At 45.0% G+C, this 17,637-nt stretch overlaps 1 protein-coding gene across 1 annotated transcript in view; it reads right to left on the bottom strand.

Moving 5' to 3' along the window:
* Window positions 1–17,637, bottom strand: part of LOC119458239 (26S proteasome non-ATPase regulatory subunit 4-like) — a 56,623-nt gene that overhangs the window by 20,005 nt on the left and 18,981 nt on the right. Inside the window, 3 exon segments of the mRNA XM_037720071.2 lie at window positions 16,102–16,215; window positions 16,218–16,302; window positions 16,398–16,486. Coding sequence (XP_037575999.1) covers window positions 16,109–16,215; window positions 16,218–16,302; window positions 16,398–16,486 — 281 coding nt within the window. The 3' untranslated portion in view covers window positions 16,102–16,108.

Here is a 17,637-nt window from a genome sequence, read left to right as displayed (position 1 = left end):
TGTGCTGCTGCGCGCACCATATCTTGAAAGCGATCTCCACACGGCTCAATTACTTTTGTACACACTATGCTTTCGCAGCTCAGTTTCTGTTGAAGTGATAGACCGCACGAACCTTCGCTCGCTGCTGCTGCGCTTGCTCGCGCCAGTGTTTTGACAGGGGTTGTCTGCGGTCATCGAGTGTGATCTATTCATGTTTGCTTCTGTGCGCTGACACCAGGCTTGTTAATTTAGTTAGTAAGCGAATGTGTCCAAGTTTATGCACCCGATAAAACTAATATCCTTACTCCGTATAGCTCTCAACTAATTTGCTATCGATGGCGCATCATAGCGTTAGTTGCTTTTGTGCCATAAAACCTTACATAACTAACTAACTAACTAACTAACTAATTTTCTATCGCAATTGATGCTTCGCCTTTTGGGCGAAACTGCAACTTTTTGTGAACAACCTTTATTTCAATTTTTCAGTTCCTCCACCCCTTATGTAATACCCTGCAAGGGTGTTTTAAGGAAATTAAGGAAATGAAATGCACACTTATTTCAAAACTGATGCCAATCAGCTTTTTTACTACATATATGTCAAGATGCTTTGATCACTGAATGGCTTGAAGTTCTACTTCAGTCGAACCTCTCCAAAAAAATGGACTGCAGTTTTGAGATTTTTTAATATAATGTTTGATCTTGATCCTATATTAATTAATCCATTTTTGCAGTGTACGCAATCAGGTAAAAGTACTTTGACACTCAATGAGAGCAAAGTGATTATTAAATAAACTTCTTAGGTAACATATTTGTAAGTTCTATATACTGAGGTTGTCTACATAAATATGCTGAATAGTGCATTTTGTAGAAGGATGCATCAAATACTACTTATAAATTTGAAATGGAGTATTTTTGTTTTATGTGAGGAAAATTTCTATCTAAAGTTTAGTGCCCCCTCCAGTTTCCACAATGCCCCCTTTAGTAAAATACACTACGAGCAAGAGCTGGCAAAAAAGTTATATTTCATGCAGGAAATGCCATGTTCATGGCATTTCATTCGAGTGGGTTTCTGAGCCAGTTGGGTAAGCCATGTTATCAAAGATAAGAAACAAGTCTACAAACGACAAGGATACAGCTGAAGAAGGCAACATCTCGAACAACTGCTGCAAGGAAACTTGGTTTTGAATAGAAAACGCATCAAGAAGGAAGCCAAGAGCAGAAGAAAAAAAGTTTAGCAGATTGCACTTCCAGGCCTGTTGGTATAAGCCATGTACACAAAGCAAGTGTTAAAAATATTAAAACAGACAAGGAAAGAGGACTATGCATTAGAACGGCATTGCCATTGAACTGGCATTTACTTAGAAGTGAAGGACAAATTGAATTAATCTTACATAGCAACATTTTGAATACTATTTAATCGCACTCTTAAGCATGTTAGAGAGTTCAAATGCAAGAAAAACAATGCCGGAAAAGGACACGGGGACAACAAAAAAATGTGTTTAGTTTTACTGTAATTCAAGGAGCACACATTTGTTTTCAAGGAACTTTAAGGACCCTCGAATCTTTTTTTCCAAATTCAAGGGTTTTCAAGGATTTCAAAGTGTACAAACTCTGAAAATATAGCTCATATTGCTCCTTACTGCAACAAACTGCAAATAAGCCCAAAAATTCATTTTCTTCCAGTCTAATATTTAAGATTTTTTTTTATCTCAGCTAGCTTTTGAGAACATCGATGAGTGGTTTCTTCAAATGCACAAACAGTAAAAGCAGCTAGCTTAAAATTTAGAGCGAGAGAGAGAGAAGAAAAAAAAACTATGCCTGAAATTTTTTAAACACGCTATTGCAGATGATCAATTTGCTTGAACTTTGGCTAGACTGCAGAGCAGTCTTTCTAGCAGAAGTGTAAAACTAAATATCCTATTACATTTGGTGGTGCCCTCAGAACCTTTGCGAGGTCCCACCTTCAGGCGGGTTTTCTTGGTTGATTGCGATGATGTCTCTCTAGTTGCTCAAGCGATCAACTCTCGAGTTGGAAGGATGCTCAACTCCAGTAAAACATCCTCAAAGTTTTTTTGGCTTTTGTTGAACCACAGTATGGCTGTGTAAGTGGCCATCACCACAACAGTGCATGGAGCAAACCGTGTTCCAGGGCACAGCAACCAAGTCTTGCTGTTAAGACTCAGTGGCGTTTTGGGTTTTGCCATGAATACAGCGAAACAGCTTTTCATCTGTCACCCTCTCATATGTAGGAAACATGGTGTTCGCCTGAGCATCATGTGAGAATTGGCTGGTGCCAGCTCAGCCAGGGCTAGTGCTCACTTGTGCTTACACCAGGAAAGCTCACCATCTGGGCAAAATTTGTGGTTGTGAGCCTCATCGGTTGAGCAATTGAATGAAAAAATGAAGCCCCTACAGGGGGGGGGGGCTACCATGCCTAGACTGTAGAATCTTTTTTCACTGTTTTCTGGTAGAAAGTACCCTTTGATATTTTACATGTGAAAATAGAATGAAGCATAATTTTGCAACCAAAGTTTTAAAATGATTGAAAAAAAATTTTTTTTTTTTCGCCCCACATCCCTTAATATAACAGCTATTTGTTATAATAAGCCGCAAACCAATCAACCCAATATTTGAAATCAAAACATAGGAGGAAATTTATTTTGAAAGACAGTTACTACTTTGGTATGACACAAGAGTATGGTTTCTATAAAAGGATGCACCAGAATTAGCATTAGAATTCTGAGACACTCTACTCCGGAAATCTCATTTTGGTTAACTAGGGATGCACAAGACAGTAATTGAAGAATTCAGAGGTTCAAAGAAAGGTGTTTGGGAATCTGTTACTAGTATGCAGGGCACTGCATATTTTGGTATGAAAATGCAGTTGCTATGTGGGCACACTTAAGAAAAGAACAACAGTGCTTAACTTGAAAGTAAACAAAATGCCAACCCAAGAAGTGGGAGCTACCTTACAGAAAGGAGCCTTGTTCACTAACAAGAAAGCTTCTGGAACTAACTTATGTTTATTTCAGCGACTGCTTAAGTATGCTATGAATATGGGGAGATGATTACTGTTGCCTAAATTGAGTTTTGTATTAACTGGTGTCAAGATCTTTGCATGAGAATTAGTTTTTCTGGGGATAAGATAAGCTTTACTCCAACTAATCTAGTCATTTTTCATGTGTGCCACATGGTTGCAGAGCTTCAAACAAATACCTGTGCCAAATGAAAGAAAGATGCCTAACTGTGAATATATATGGTCTGAACGATCTCTGCACTGTTCATTTTGGCCTGCGAACTGTGTTACACCCCAGTCACACAAGCAAATTCAGTGAGGCTGCAGCGAATGTCACTTCGATGGCACACTGCTACACATGAAAGGAGTGCCATTTGGAATTGACGAGTGTCAAAGGGTAAATCCACAGACACATATAATTACTTTAGGCAATATTTGCAAAGTAACAACCTGATCAATCATCACCAAGCCGAGAAAAGACTGCATTGCAACTGACACTTGTGCAAAGCACTGCGCATATGAAAGTGCTGAGAGTGACGAAGTATTGGCAGTTCCTATTGCAAATGGCATGATGACATTGATAATATTTGAAATCTAAAAAAGTTCCAGTTTGACCCATATAATTACTATCACAATAAAAGGTGACTTTACCTGCATTTATGAATCACTGCTATTGATGCTACACACTTTGACAAAGCGAATGGCAAACGCACTCACTGGCGAGTGCATTTTAGTGTGCAATGCGATTCGATTAACTCTGCTGGAATTTTTACACAATGGAGACATGAACTCATTTTTTATTCAATTCAGTTCAGTTTTCAGTTTATTACCTTAAATGTCCCCCGTAGGGGCATTACATTTTCATAAAATCGCGCAAACATCGAGGTAAATAATAATTTAACAAAATGGTCTGTGACAAGTTCTATAAACGAAGATGGGCAGGCGGTAGTAGCGATGTTGAGGGGAAGGCCATTCCAGTCTGTCGCGGTTTGGAAGAAAAAGGAGGCAGTGAAGGTGGTTATCCGAGCACGTGGGGGCGCTACTTGAAGTGGATGGCTGGTGTGGTGAGATATGCGTGCTGCTGCTCTGATGTAAGGTGGTTGATTAAGGGAAGAAAAGATGAACTTGTGGTACAGGGAAAGACTGGAAATGCGATGTCGACATGAAAGCTTTGATAGGCCAGATTCTGATACGCTGACGTCATATGAGTATGAGGTATGAATGAATCTAACAGCACAATTTTGATCCGATTCTAATGTGTCGATGAGATATGCTTGATGCGGGTTCCAGATGGCTGACGTGTATTCTAGTTTCGGCCTAACAAGTGACTTATAAGCTAGTAATGTTACGTCTGGTGGAACGTTCCGTAGGTTTCGTTTTAGAAAGCCTAAGGTTTTCTTAGCTGCGGAGATAATGTTAGTGACATGTACGCGCCAAGACAAATCATAAGATATGGTTACACCTAGATACTTATAAAATTGCACTGGTTCTAGCGGCGTGTTTTTAATTGTGTATGGAAAAAAGATGGGGTTTCGATGGCGGGAGAAAGATTTATGGTCCTTTGTGTTAAAGCTTGAGCGCAGCCAACGAAACGATGCTGTAACAATTAGCTCCAATTCAAACCTTATTACGCACTGTCACTAAACCAGGCATGTTACTAAACCTATCCACATGTCAGCCTCCGACTGGCACTAATGGTAAAGTGCACTAGCTCAAAGTAACAATGAATTTTCCTATCTGACAAGAGTATTAGCTTGTAAAAGCAAAAATCTCGAGACAATTAGGGCAATCTGGCATATTCAGGCGATAACAGCACTAAAGACATGTACACAGGTGAAGGCACATGAAAAATGACATGTTGCACTGATTGCACATTAGCGGAAACAATATGTATCCATCAGTAGCGCACCCAGGATCTCTGCCAGGGGGGGGGGGGGGGGTTGACAGTTTGCCAATACCATCTAAACAGCACTAATTTCAATTTCTTCACGGGAAATTGTCAAAAAAATGCGCTTTTTGCGAGTGTGCAGACGATTGCGCGTCTTACATCTTAGTTGCAGTACTCAAATGCGTAAGGAAAGAAAATGGGTTAAACAAAAGGGGGAGTTAAGTCGGCCTCAGGGGGGGGTTACAACCCCCGAATCCCCCCCCCGTCGGTGCGCCACAGGTATCCATGTTCCTTCACCTGTGTCTGTGTCTTTAGAGCTGTTCCCTCATGAATATATGAACTAGCCAAAAGTTTCCCTTTAAAACACAGCTTTACAAATGACATCCGTTACAAATGACTTATCCTCTGCCATGGATCGTTCATCTGCAATAGGTTTTTGGCTTTCTCGGTACAATTGCTTAGAATTCGTTAGGCTACAGGAATGAGCAGTGTCAAGGTTTTGCATTGAATATTGAATATGGCTATGAACTCTACAGATGGTGGGATTTAAGTTTTGCATTAGGATCACATGTCTAGCTCTCTTGGTTAAAAAGTTATAACTTGCACAATCACTTGTTTAGTTACTGCCTCGAATTATTTAAAGATGCGTGCCTCTATGGCAAAAGCAATCCTAAGGAAATGATTTACCGTGTCATACCCATTTTTAAGGAGTTTCAAACACACTTTCTAAAACACCCTGTGTATATATGCTTCACGGCGCAAAAGCAAATATGTAGCTATATATGTTTCCTCAATCAAAGCATGCAGGCATTGTGCATGCAATCATGCAAGCCACTCAATAGACAAAATAAAGCAAATAAGCATGCATGAATGCATCTGCACCTCCCTAGGCCACACAGTTCCCTGTCTACAATAAAAAACTAGCGAAACCTGTAAGGTTGATGACTGACACAGGACTTCACTCCTTTGTTGGGCAGCTGTTCAAATTAACAGTATTAAAGAGGGCAGTACAAACACTCATAACTCACACAAGCATTGTTGAATTTGTAACATACAGAAATATGACAAGCCTCTCAGGTATTCGACATCAATACTTACACAAATCAAACAGCTTGTTCAGTTTCACCTATTCACCTTACAAAACTATGTTAACGAATAATTTTTTCACACATATTTGTTAACTCAATCTGTGCTCAAAAATTATTATAATGCTAGTATCAGTATTTATTTTATTTAGCTTGTAGTTTCTTGATAGTCCCATACGTTAACAGACTCTGCTGTAATCCTTGAAATGTTTCTGGGGTCCTGCCTGTATAAATATAGGTTGTTATATATATCTAAAAAAAGTTGCAGTTTCGCCCGAAAGGCGAAGCATCAATTGCGATAGCAAATTAGTAGAGAGCTATTCGGAGTAGGGATAATAGTTTTATCGGCTGCATAAGCTTGGACACATCCGCTTACTAACTGAATTAACAAGCGTGGTGTCAGCGCGCACAAGCAAACATGAATAGATCACACTGAATGACTGCAGACAACGACTGTCAAAACGCTGGCAGCAATCACAGCCACCGCAGCGGGCAAGGTTCGTGCGGTCTATCGCTTCAAAGGAAACTGAGCGGCGGATGCACAGTGCATACAAAGGTCAGAGCCATGTGGAGATAAGAGACCGTGCGGGCGATGGCCACAGCCGGGCAAAGTACGAACGGAGTTGTTGGCAGAGTAGAAGCTGCGCCCCCCCCCCCCCCCCCCCTCCTTCCTCCCCGCACTGCCTTCCCGCTTTCTTGCTTTCGCGTGGGAGATTGAGTGGCAAGTTCCTCTTATGCCCGATTGCAAGATACGCCTTTGGTGCCGGAGCACAGCGTCGCCCCGCCTCCCTCCCTCCCATACCCCCCACGGCCTTTCGCGTGACGGTCGCGTTTGCTTTCGGCCGTGCGTTCGCTCTCCGTGATACGCGCGTCCCCCGCGCGCTTTCGCTTGCACATACGGCGCGCGGCGACGATTTTGAATCTATACGGAACCTGACGGCGACGCCGACGGCAGAAATCCGGTTGAAGTGTCCATATAATTGCTATCGCAATAAAATATAAAATACAAATTGATTATTTAAATGAAATGTTCATGAGAAATGGCACCACAGCAGATGATGCAAGTGATGATGTATATCTTGCAATGTCACACCTTCCTAAAACAGTTGTTGTGGTCTGTCAGTACAAAACCTCATTTACAATAGAGCGCAGCAAGTGAATATGCATTAGAATGCATAAAAGCTTGTGTGAAAATATGAATACATGCATGTCATGAGAGCCTTGAACTACCTAAGCAGTGCAGCTCCAGGGAAAAATAAAGCATAAAGGAGATAAGCAGAACCGAAGCATTTTATGAGAAAACATACGTCCTATTCTTCAAACCCGTGAATGTCATGGGAAGCACAAGCAATCCACGCAGTACTACTCCAGGCAAAAATAAAGCATAAAGGAGTGAAGCAGAAACAAAGAGATTTTATGAAAAAACATGGATCCTATTCTGCAAACACATGAATGTCAGGGGAAGCTTGAGCTATACACGCAGCACAACTCCAGACAAAAGGAAATGAAGCAGAACCGCAGCCTTTCACTAAGCATACATTCCATTCAGCCCATTTCAGGCGAATTTTCATTGCCGCCAATCTCAAAGGCAGAAATAAATGCATATAAAAAAGCAGACATTACAAGGCAATGAACTTGAGAAATGGGCAGCTTGTTCACCAGTTGAGTTCCACCAAACATGAGAAAAGTAACTCAGTATTACACTACAAAATCAACAGCTTATGTTGCATTGGTTCCAAGCCAGAATTCAAAGCTGGTGCAGCAAAAAGTGGTGTCTGACATGAGCAACCAGAACTACCAACATCCTTTTCGTGCTCAACATCAGAAGACTCATCTGATGAGGGGCGCTGTAGAGAGATGAATAATCCATTATCAAGCGATTTAATTATCAGAAATAGAGTTCAAAAACAGTCCAAGTGAGTTTGCAATGCACAATATAAATGTTCATTACACATGAAACTTTTCCAATGAAATTGCTTAAGCCCTCGAATGCATGGTGCAGCGGGAGCCAAAAATAGCACACTGCCGCCATTATTGCCAACAATGTTATAAAATGGTTAGTGTGCCAGATGACAATATAGAAACTGCCATGTAAATAAGACATGCATGCATGATTTGCTGACATGCATGAATCACAGAACTCCACTCATGACACACCACATGAGCTTGGCATTTCTCATTTAGCTGCAACTGCTGCTTGAAGCTGTTCGGAAAGCTTGCTCAAATGCCAGGTCTGGGATTTGGAAAGAAAAATGCCGGGATTGGGAAAGAAATAATGATTCTTTTCATGTTCCATTCTTTTTTTCCTTCATCAATGGCTCACATTAAGCCATGGGCTCAACGTCACAGAGGTATGAGACACAAGCACGAAGAATAAGTATAACAAACAGTCAAAAGCAATATTTACGAAATATGACCCTTGCTCTAAAGCACTTACATCCTTTAAGAGCAGGACACAGCTGACACATTGCAGTGACAAATACATGCCTGCCTTGGAGCAGACTCATATCTATCTAGGCGTGCTGCTTCTTGTTGGTTGGGCCCTTATCATTCATACTGCGCAGTTTGTTCAAAGATGGAAGCATACAGGTTGACACAGGAAATGAAATGCCATGCAGTCCTCGTCGCCCTGGCTGCACACCACAGTGACTTGGAAATCTTTCGTTTACAAGGTGCGGACAGAACAGATCTGTTCTGGTGGTGACATGGCATCTGTGGTTAAAATGAAAAAGCACAGTCAGCGGTCAGACGTCGTCGGAACCCCTGATTTTCTCCGGCGGCTGCAATCATCGTGAGTGGCGACCCAGAGAAGTCAATGCGAGCCATTGCAAAGGAGCTCCAAGTCGCAGAGTCGACCGTCAGGCTCGCTGTGCAAGAGGACTTGAGGTACCATTCCTATGTCATGAGGAGGGGGCAATTCATGTCCGATAAAACTCGGGAGAATCGTCTGCTCCGGTCCAAGCGCTTGCTGAGCAAGCTGAAGAGGCCTGAGGAGCCTGGAATGCTCTGGTTTTTTTTTCAGATGAAAAGAACTTTGACCAAGACCAAACAGTTAACCGCCGTAATGACAGGTGGCTTTGCGCTAGCGCTGATGAGGTGCCTACAGTGATGCACACAAAATTTCCATCGTCTGTGATGGTGTTAGCCAGGGTGATGTCATGCTGCCACACATTTTTGCAGAAGGACTCCACGTTAATGCTGCCGCGTACGTGGAGGTGCTTGCCACCATTGTAAAGCCCTGGAGGGACTGTTTCGAAAGGAAGACATTATGTCTTTCAGCAAGATTCGGCTCCGCCCACACTGCCTGCGTCACCCAGGATAGTGGCTGGCTGACAACTTCTACGACCACGTCACTCCCAACTTGTGGTCTCCTAGTTCTCCCGATTTAAATCCGCTCGACTACAGTTAAACCTGCTTATAACGAATTCCTGGATATAACGAAGTTTTTCTATTCCCCGCCGTTACTCCATAGAAGCACATGTATTTGAGACCTCTACATAACGAAGTGGCAGCGGGAGACCCCCTCGATATAACGAATTTTCCCCTCCAACAACCTAGAGATTTCGCCCCAAATTTTGTCATTTTTGCGCGAGCAGCAACCGGAAGCACCTTCTCCGCCGCGACGGAATGCGAAGCGAGCGCACGTGTGGGTGCGTGCGTGTGCGAGGCGGGCCTGCATCCCTCGACCCGGCTATCTTGCCGCCGTGGGCGTGACCTTTCCCCCTCCCTTCATTTAAACCTGATCCTGCCGCTTGCTGCAGCTGGCCTAGCCCGCCAAGCCGGCACTCTCTCCTTTTCCAGTTGATGTTGCCGACGTGCTGGTACACGCTGTGACACATCACACTCGATGAGCGCGGACACGCGATGGCTTGACGAGAGACCGCGGGTCCTGCCTCTGGGATTGCAACAAACGCCGCTGTAATCTCGGAGGCAGGGTCACATGTTTTAGGTTTGGAGCGGCCGCCGCAGCTAGCGCTCGCAGCCGACCCTGGTGGAGGAGAGGAAAGAGAGGGGTTGAAACCAGCGTCTCGGCTCATGCGGCAGGCATCTTCTAAAGAAGGCATTGGCTTTCCTCAACGCCGGCGCGGCTTAGAAAACTTGTTTCAGGAGATATCGTAGACGGTGACTGGGTGGACGACACACAGCTTTGGCCACAGCTTCAGAGAACACGCAAAAGCGCTTTCGGAGCTGATAAGCTATTGGGGGCGTGTACTTACCGAGTCGCCATCTGTCGGAAGCGCCTCGCTTGCGTAGTATGAGGGATAACGCGGCGCGCTCCTCGTAGGTTTGGCTGTCGGCGCTCAATAAAAACACCACGCAGGAGCCCTCCTGGCCATTTCTGCAAGTACTCTCCAAACGAGGGAAGTTTCTTACTGTCAAAATAATAATCTTGGGCAAACAGAAAACGCTGAATAGTTTACAGGCGCTATCTCTTTAATACATACAGTGAATGCCCATTGCGCGCGGTCGCCGAGATGGAGTCCCCCGAACCAGCTTCTTGCGTGAAAGGTAGGCAATTGCTGAGATCAGACTACGTGAAATATGTTCTTATAGTGTGCTTTCTGTGTAACCAAATGGTGCATAACAAAATGAAGCTTCAATGCAGCGATCGCACGAGTTCGCAGCGACCGACTGCGCGTCTGCATGCATGTCCGTAATTGGTCGAGCGTCACTTCCTCCGCAACAGGTAATCGCCACTCCCTCCGCCAGCGGTAATTGATTACCGCCAGCGGTAATCGTCACTTCCTCCGCAACAGGAAGTAGGGTCGGCAGCGACGCGGCAGGCATCTAGTAGCCACTGTACATCTAGTAAAGGAGGCATTGGGCAAGCAGTGGTCGCGTCACCACGTGATCAAACATGGCAGCGCCATGTTTGATCAGGGTCAGTAGCATTTGAATAAAAGGGTCAATAGCATTTGAATAAAAACCTCTGCTGGTACACTTGTTCCTGGGACCTCTTTGGATCCCAGGTGTGACAAGGGTAGTTCGAGGGCGCGTTACAGCGAGGTCCTGGAGTCCACAGGGGCATGTGCGCTTGGCGATTTATATCACCATGATCATAAATGTGGATAGTATGAGTAGGCTGCAGGTTGACTGTCTGCCAGAATTTGCGAGGATTATAGGTTATCATGCGGGGGAGGTCCGAGTGAAAAAAGAATGCTTGCATTGGCGAACTGCTGTTAGATATGCTTGCTCAGCTTGATAGTAACTGTCCCACGAGTCGGCATTTGGTTTTAACTTCGCAGAATGAAAGAGCTGCTTTTTTTTTTGTTTCTTAAGTGTTTTCAAAGTTTTAGTGAACCATGGTTTGTGGCGGTAAGTAGGAATAGAGATAAGTGAAATATGCTTATCGGCTAAATAATTCATCTTGTGCTGAATTAATAACCAGTTGTATTGCACAGACTGATTTCCAAAAGTGGACTCTTACGAGGTCTGTTAGAAAAGTATCCGACCTTATTTTTTTTTGCGAACACCTCATGGATATGAAACAAGCGCACTTGCATCAGCCGACCTTGAACCGTGCGCATGCGTCGAATTTTTTCCCGCCTGCCGATAGCGTCAGTCGCTGGGACGCAGCGTTTGAGTGAGGTAGTGCGCAGTGCTCTCGTCGTTTTTCTTGCAAGGAAAATTACGGAGCAACCGGATCAGCGCTACTGCATCAAATTTCGCCAGAAACTGGGCGACAGCCAAGTGGAAACCATTCGGAAGATTCAGACAGCTTTCGGTGACGATTCTATGAGCAGCACACAGATTAAGGAGTGGTACAAACGGTTTAAAGACGGCCGCACATCGGTGGAGAGCGAGCCACGCTCCGGTCAGCCATCAACATGCCGAAATGACCAGGTCATTGCCGAAGTGAATGCTGTGATGCGGGACCGTCGTGTGACTATTCGAGAAATTGCGGAAGAGGTGGGCATCAGCACTTTTTCTGCACATTCCATTATGACCGAAGATTTGGCCATGAAGAGAGCTGCGGCGAAATTCGTGCCGAAGCTGCTCACAGTGGAGCAAAAGCAACTTTGTGTTGAAGTCTCACAGGACATGCTGGATTCCACAAACAGTGGCCCCGACTTCATGAACATCATAATCACTGGTGACGAGTCTTGGGTGTACGGGTACGACCCGGAAACCAAATCCCAGTCGTCGCAGTGGAAGCATTCCACGTCACCAAGACCAAAGAAGGAACGCCAAGTGCTCAGCAACGTCAAAGTGATGCTGACTGCTTTCTTTGACTCCCGCGGTGTAGTACACCACGAGTACGCACCACAGGATCAAACAATCACCAAAGAGTACTACAGGGATGTCCTCCGTTGCCTACGTGATGCTGTGCGGCGCAAGAGACTGGATTTGTGGTCAACAGGAAATTGGTCCATCCATCACGACAATGCTCCTGCACATTCCTCGCACTTGATTCAGACTTTTTTTGGCGAAAAACCAGACTCCTGTAGTTCTTCAACAGGCTCCTTACTCTCCTGATATGGCCCCCTGCGACTTCTGGCTGTTTCCCAAAATCAAGAGGCCATTGAAAGGAGCGCTATTTCAGACGAGAGGACATTACGGCTGCAATGACAGCCGAGCTAAACTCCATTCCGAAAGAGGCCTTCTCGGAATGCTTGGAACAATGGCAGCCCCACTGGGAGATGTGTGTGGAGTCCCAAGGCGACTACTTTGAGGGTGATTAGATGATGATGATGATGATGCCTCAACACTTGGCACAACCCACTGAGGGGGATAGGCCACGAACCGGGTGGTATTACGATAGAAATTTGAAATAAATTAATTTATGTTTCCAACGATCCAGTTATGCCAGTTTTTTTTCTTCGGCCAAAGGTCGGATACCTTTCTAACAGACCTTGTATGTTTGGTAGAATTCCAGCAGTTCGTCGTTTAAGGCGGAGTAACCTTTTTCGTAGAAGAGAAATTTTTTAATGTGCGACTGGCGCAAGGACGGTTTGAAGGAAAATGTAGCATGAAGGTAAGTAATGAATGATGAATATTCGGTGTGCGTGGTTAGTACAAGATCGAGGGTGTTTGCACTATCTTGCGCAACACGAGTTAGTTCATTTATCAATTGTGTCAGATTATGGTCAAGACAGAAGTCAAGAAATTCGGCAGTCTCCGAGTTGCTTGTAGCTAACTGTATAGCAGTCCAATCAATACTGGTGTAATTAAAATCACCAAAGACAAAATGCACGCATTTGGATACCTCTTAGTTCACTCGGATATTGTTAAGTTTGCCGGGGAAATTAGGATTATGGTTAGGGGGTCTGTAGCATACACCAAGAATAATTAGTTGGGGATCGGCACGGCAGATTAACCATAAAATTTCAAGGTCATGATATGACAGGGCAGCAGGACAGCTCATTGTTAACGGCGATAAGAACGCCACCCCCTCTGGCACCCTGCCTGTCATGTCGAAATATATCAAAGTTAGGCTAGTTATTCAAAACTTCGACATCTGGAATGGCGCTGGAAAGCCATGTTTCAGTACATTGCTTTCGGATGCCGATACCAGATTAGACACTATTTCACGTTTTGGAAGGAAGCTGTGTATGTTGGTAAAGATAACCGCAAGTGAGAAGGCAGCACGGGGCACGGGATGGGAATGTGATTGACAGCTGCGATGTGATAGCTACGATTGCTATTTCACACTTTGTGAAGATTCATCAAAGAAGAAACGTAAGCCGATGTGCAGTGTTTTGTACCGGATTGAGTAGGGCATAGACTTGCTTTTTGCAAATGCGTTGAGGTTTTACGTGCGTTTTGTACCCGCCGGGAAAAATCCTCACCAATACTATAGGTGGTTCCTTTCAGTTTACGAGCGTTAGTAAGGATCGCCTCTTTCGTCTTAAAGGCAGAAAACTGGACAACGATCGGACATTTATGCCCAGGGTTTATGACGACCCAAACGATGTGCTCTCTGAATTTCTTTTGAGTCAAGCGTTATGTTTAGGCGTTCGGAGCAAAGCTGAATTATTATTTCAGGGTGCACACGAGATTCCATAGAATGTCAAGTTGCTTCGCCGCGAACGGTTCTCGGCATTGTCAAGACGGTTATCTAGATTAGAGACACGACATGCTGTTTCAGCGCTTTCAGTCTGTACGGCTACAAGCTGCTGTCGCAAGTGTTCAATATGTTCGCAATGGGCTTCGACAGACGGCATACGATTGGCCAGGTCAGCGATGGCATTATTTGTTGTAACGAGATGTGCCTTAAGTTCTTTAATTTCTGTTATTACTGTCGACTGACCGGCGGTTAGCTTGCACAACTCGGTAAGAATAGTCGCATCGACTGGCCCAGGGTTTGACTCGATATCACCCGCGACTAGCAGGAAGGAACGCAAGACTGCACCACATTCACAAGTAGCAAACACTGCGGGCTCGGCAGCTGTAGAAAGAGGCAATTACTCGTTTTTTGTAAATAGGCTGTACGAAGGACCAACCTGCATGACAAAGAGCAGTGGATTAATGGTCACGTCTGCTGAACAGCGGCCGAGCCCACAAAGCGATGCTGACAGAAGGCTTTATAGCTGGAGGAGCGATTGTTGTCGTGGCCGATGGGACCTTCCAAGCTGTACCGAAGGCCAAGTGATGAAAAGGTGGCATAGCTAGCCACGTTGGAGCTTGAGTACTGTCCAGCCAAGACTCGCATGACGAAAGCTGGGCAGATCCGTGGAATGGTTGCGCGCGGCGTTGATCGAGGCAGCACAGGAAGGAATAGCAGACCTATGGTTTGACAGATAACCTGCATGACGAAGAGCAGTGGATTAGTGGTCACGCCTGCTGAACAGCGGCTGAGCCCACAAAGCGCTGTCGACAGTAGCGGAGGCCTTATATCTGGAGGAGCGATTGTCGTGGCCGATGGGACCTTCCAAGCTGTACCAAGGACCAAGTGATGAAAAGGTAGCATAGCTAGCCACGTTGGAGCTTGAGTACTGTCCAGCCAAGACGAAAGCTGGGCAGATCCATGGAATGCTTGTGCGCGCACCGGTGATGCGCACGGCGTTGATCCAGGCAGCACAGGAAGGAATAGCAGATCTATGGCTTGACAGATAACCTACATGACGAAGAGCAGTGGATTAGTGGTCACGCCTACTGAACAGCGGCTGAGCCCACCCGGGGCTCGGCTGCTGTTCGTGCATTCGTGCGCTGTCGCTGAGGCCATAAGTGGTGCGCCACTGACAGCACCATCTCGTTTCTCTAGAACAAACTGCTCTGCGAAAAGGGTCAGTTGAAGAAATAGAAAAGGTGAAGCCGCGTCGGCGATGTCTACGTTCGCACCGCCCTCTTTGTCGGTGTCCCAACCGCTTGCATGCAGTGTCCTGCCGCTCTCCCGGGGCGGCAGCACCGTCGCGCGTGTATATCAGACAATGTGCCGTTCTCCATTTTGAATTTCACTTCTCATAATGGGAAGGCCACCTGTAGTGCGCACTTCCGGCGACGATTGCATTCTCGTCTATTCCTGCCGTCGCTCTTCGTAGGCGCGTTGCTCCTCGGGAGTCCAGACTATATAGATACCCGGCCTCCCCATTCTGTGTCATCTGTGAGTCGTGTGAACAGCTTTGCTGGTCATCCACCTTCAGAGTGGAATGGCTCATGATTTTTTGCAAATTTTGGGCTGCCAAGTTGGGGGAGCTTGAATAGGCAGGAGGGACAGAACATACCAAAGTAGGGATACATCGTCAGGAAGATGTCCACAATATAAAAGCACTTCGTCTGTCAAAGTCTGCACGTCCCGCTTTTTGCGCTGTTACTAATTTTTTGAGGCATGCACTAACAGGCCCAATTAAGCACTTTATTGCCTAATAGAGGAGTTTGCCAAACACCTATTTGGTTTAAGTACCCAAATTATCAACCTAAGGCTATACTACTGTGCTTATGTCCACATGAAGCGGGCGGAATGGAGAACTGCGCAAGAAGTTTTAAATGAACTGTTGATTCTACTGCCATGACATGAAAAAAAAGTTGATAGAAACTGACAATGACAAATAGACATACATTTGTAGGATGACAAATGCACATCCCGCAAGTAACGGGAAGCATGCCTTTATTATTTCAGTGCGTGCTGTCTTTAAACTGCTAGTGGTAGAAAAAAAAGGACGTTGGCTGCAGAAAGGCAGGGCCAAGTCAAGCAGTGGGTTACTGCTTATCCTTGCTTGATTTGCCCTTGTCTTGGGCACCCTTATCCTTCTTGGCCGTGTCTCCCTGGGTGAGCTCTCCAAGTGCGTTGCGGACAGTCTCACTCTGGGGTCCACACCAGGAAGGTTTTCGAGGACATACAGGAGGAAGGCAGGGTCCCGAATCATCTCGTAGTCTTCGGACTCTGCCTCATCCTGCACAATGGCCGTCACTGAAGCTTCAATGGGTTGAAGAGCACAGCTCAGGGGCAGGCAGAGTACTCGCCACCAACCGATTAGGTGTGGCCTACCTTCTTGGGTTCTTCGGATTCTTCTGTCTCCATGGGCTCCTCCTTGACAGCTGCTGCAGGTGTCCCCCCTGTAGAAGGACTGTCCGACTCTGCACGAGCGAAATTACCCAGGCACAGTGAGGCAATGGTTTGGTTTGTTTTTATACAGCGTTGGTTTCAAGACTTGACACTTACATTCTTTAAAAATAAACAGTCTGGAAAGAAATCATGGGCTAATGACCATTTTTAAAATTGTAAAGCTAGCTTTTGCAAGGCAGTTTGCCCAACTAATGGTGTCATGGTCACTTTGCAAACAGCGTGTACAAGCAAGTTTGCTTGCATTATACATGGAAAATGTAGATGTGGCTCTCTTGCTGAGAACATGAACAAGAGACAAGCCACAGTGTGTGCAGTTTGCACTTCACCACTTAAACAATGATCTTTGCTGCCATTAGTTAGGCAAATGTTGCACTGCAGAGAAGTGCACTTTCAAATTATGAAAAGTGTCTATATGTTATCGTGATTACCTTCGGATATGGATGTTATTCCCTGGCAAAAGTGGCTGAAATTCATAACTATTTCAGTAGTCCACTACAGTGCTGCATATAAGAAATGTGCTGGATAGAAAATAAAATTCAAGCGACGTCCTGGTAACAAGGGCTAGCCTTTCTTGTTGCAAAGGTTTCTTGTTTCCTAGGTTACTCATACAGGATTGTACTTGCAATCACATGGGAGTAAATTAATCTAAATTAAGGAGTTTATGTGCCAAACCACGATATGATTACGAGGCATGCTGTAGTAGGGCGCTCCGGAGAAATTTTGACCACCTGGGGTTTTATAAGTGCACTCACTGCACAGTACGTTTTTTTTTTTCTTTTTTTTTTTTTTTTTTGCATTTCACCTTATCGAAACACAGCCGTCACCGGGATTTGATCCCGTGACCCCGGGCTTAGCACACATTGGAGTAGATGACTTGGCCCATTGCCCTGGCTGGATGCTCATTGACGTTAGTAAAGCAGACTGCCCAAGAAAAGTGCCAAACCAGAATGCATAGGCCACATTTTATGAACTTTTTTTCCCTTTCTTGTCCACCACACAGTAACCGACACTGGCAATAACGATGACACATCGTTACACTCTCAGACATCAGCGTGAACACCTGTCTAGTACGATGGCTCTGCCATTAAAAAACCTGTAGTCCTGAGCTTAACAAGTACAGGAAACATGAGTTGCTGCACTACACATAGCATTGGAGAGGATG

Source organism: Dermacentor silvarum, chromosome 1, assembly GCF_013339745.2.
Source record: "Dermacentor silvarum isolate Dsil-2018 chromosome 1, BIME_Dsil_1.4, whole genome shotgun sequence".
Lineage (NCBI taxonomy): Eukaryota > Metazoa > Arthropoda > Arachnida > Ixodida > Ixodidae > Dermacentor > Dermacentor silvarum.
This window is presented reverse-complemented; position numbering and strand designations above follow the sequence as displayed.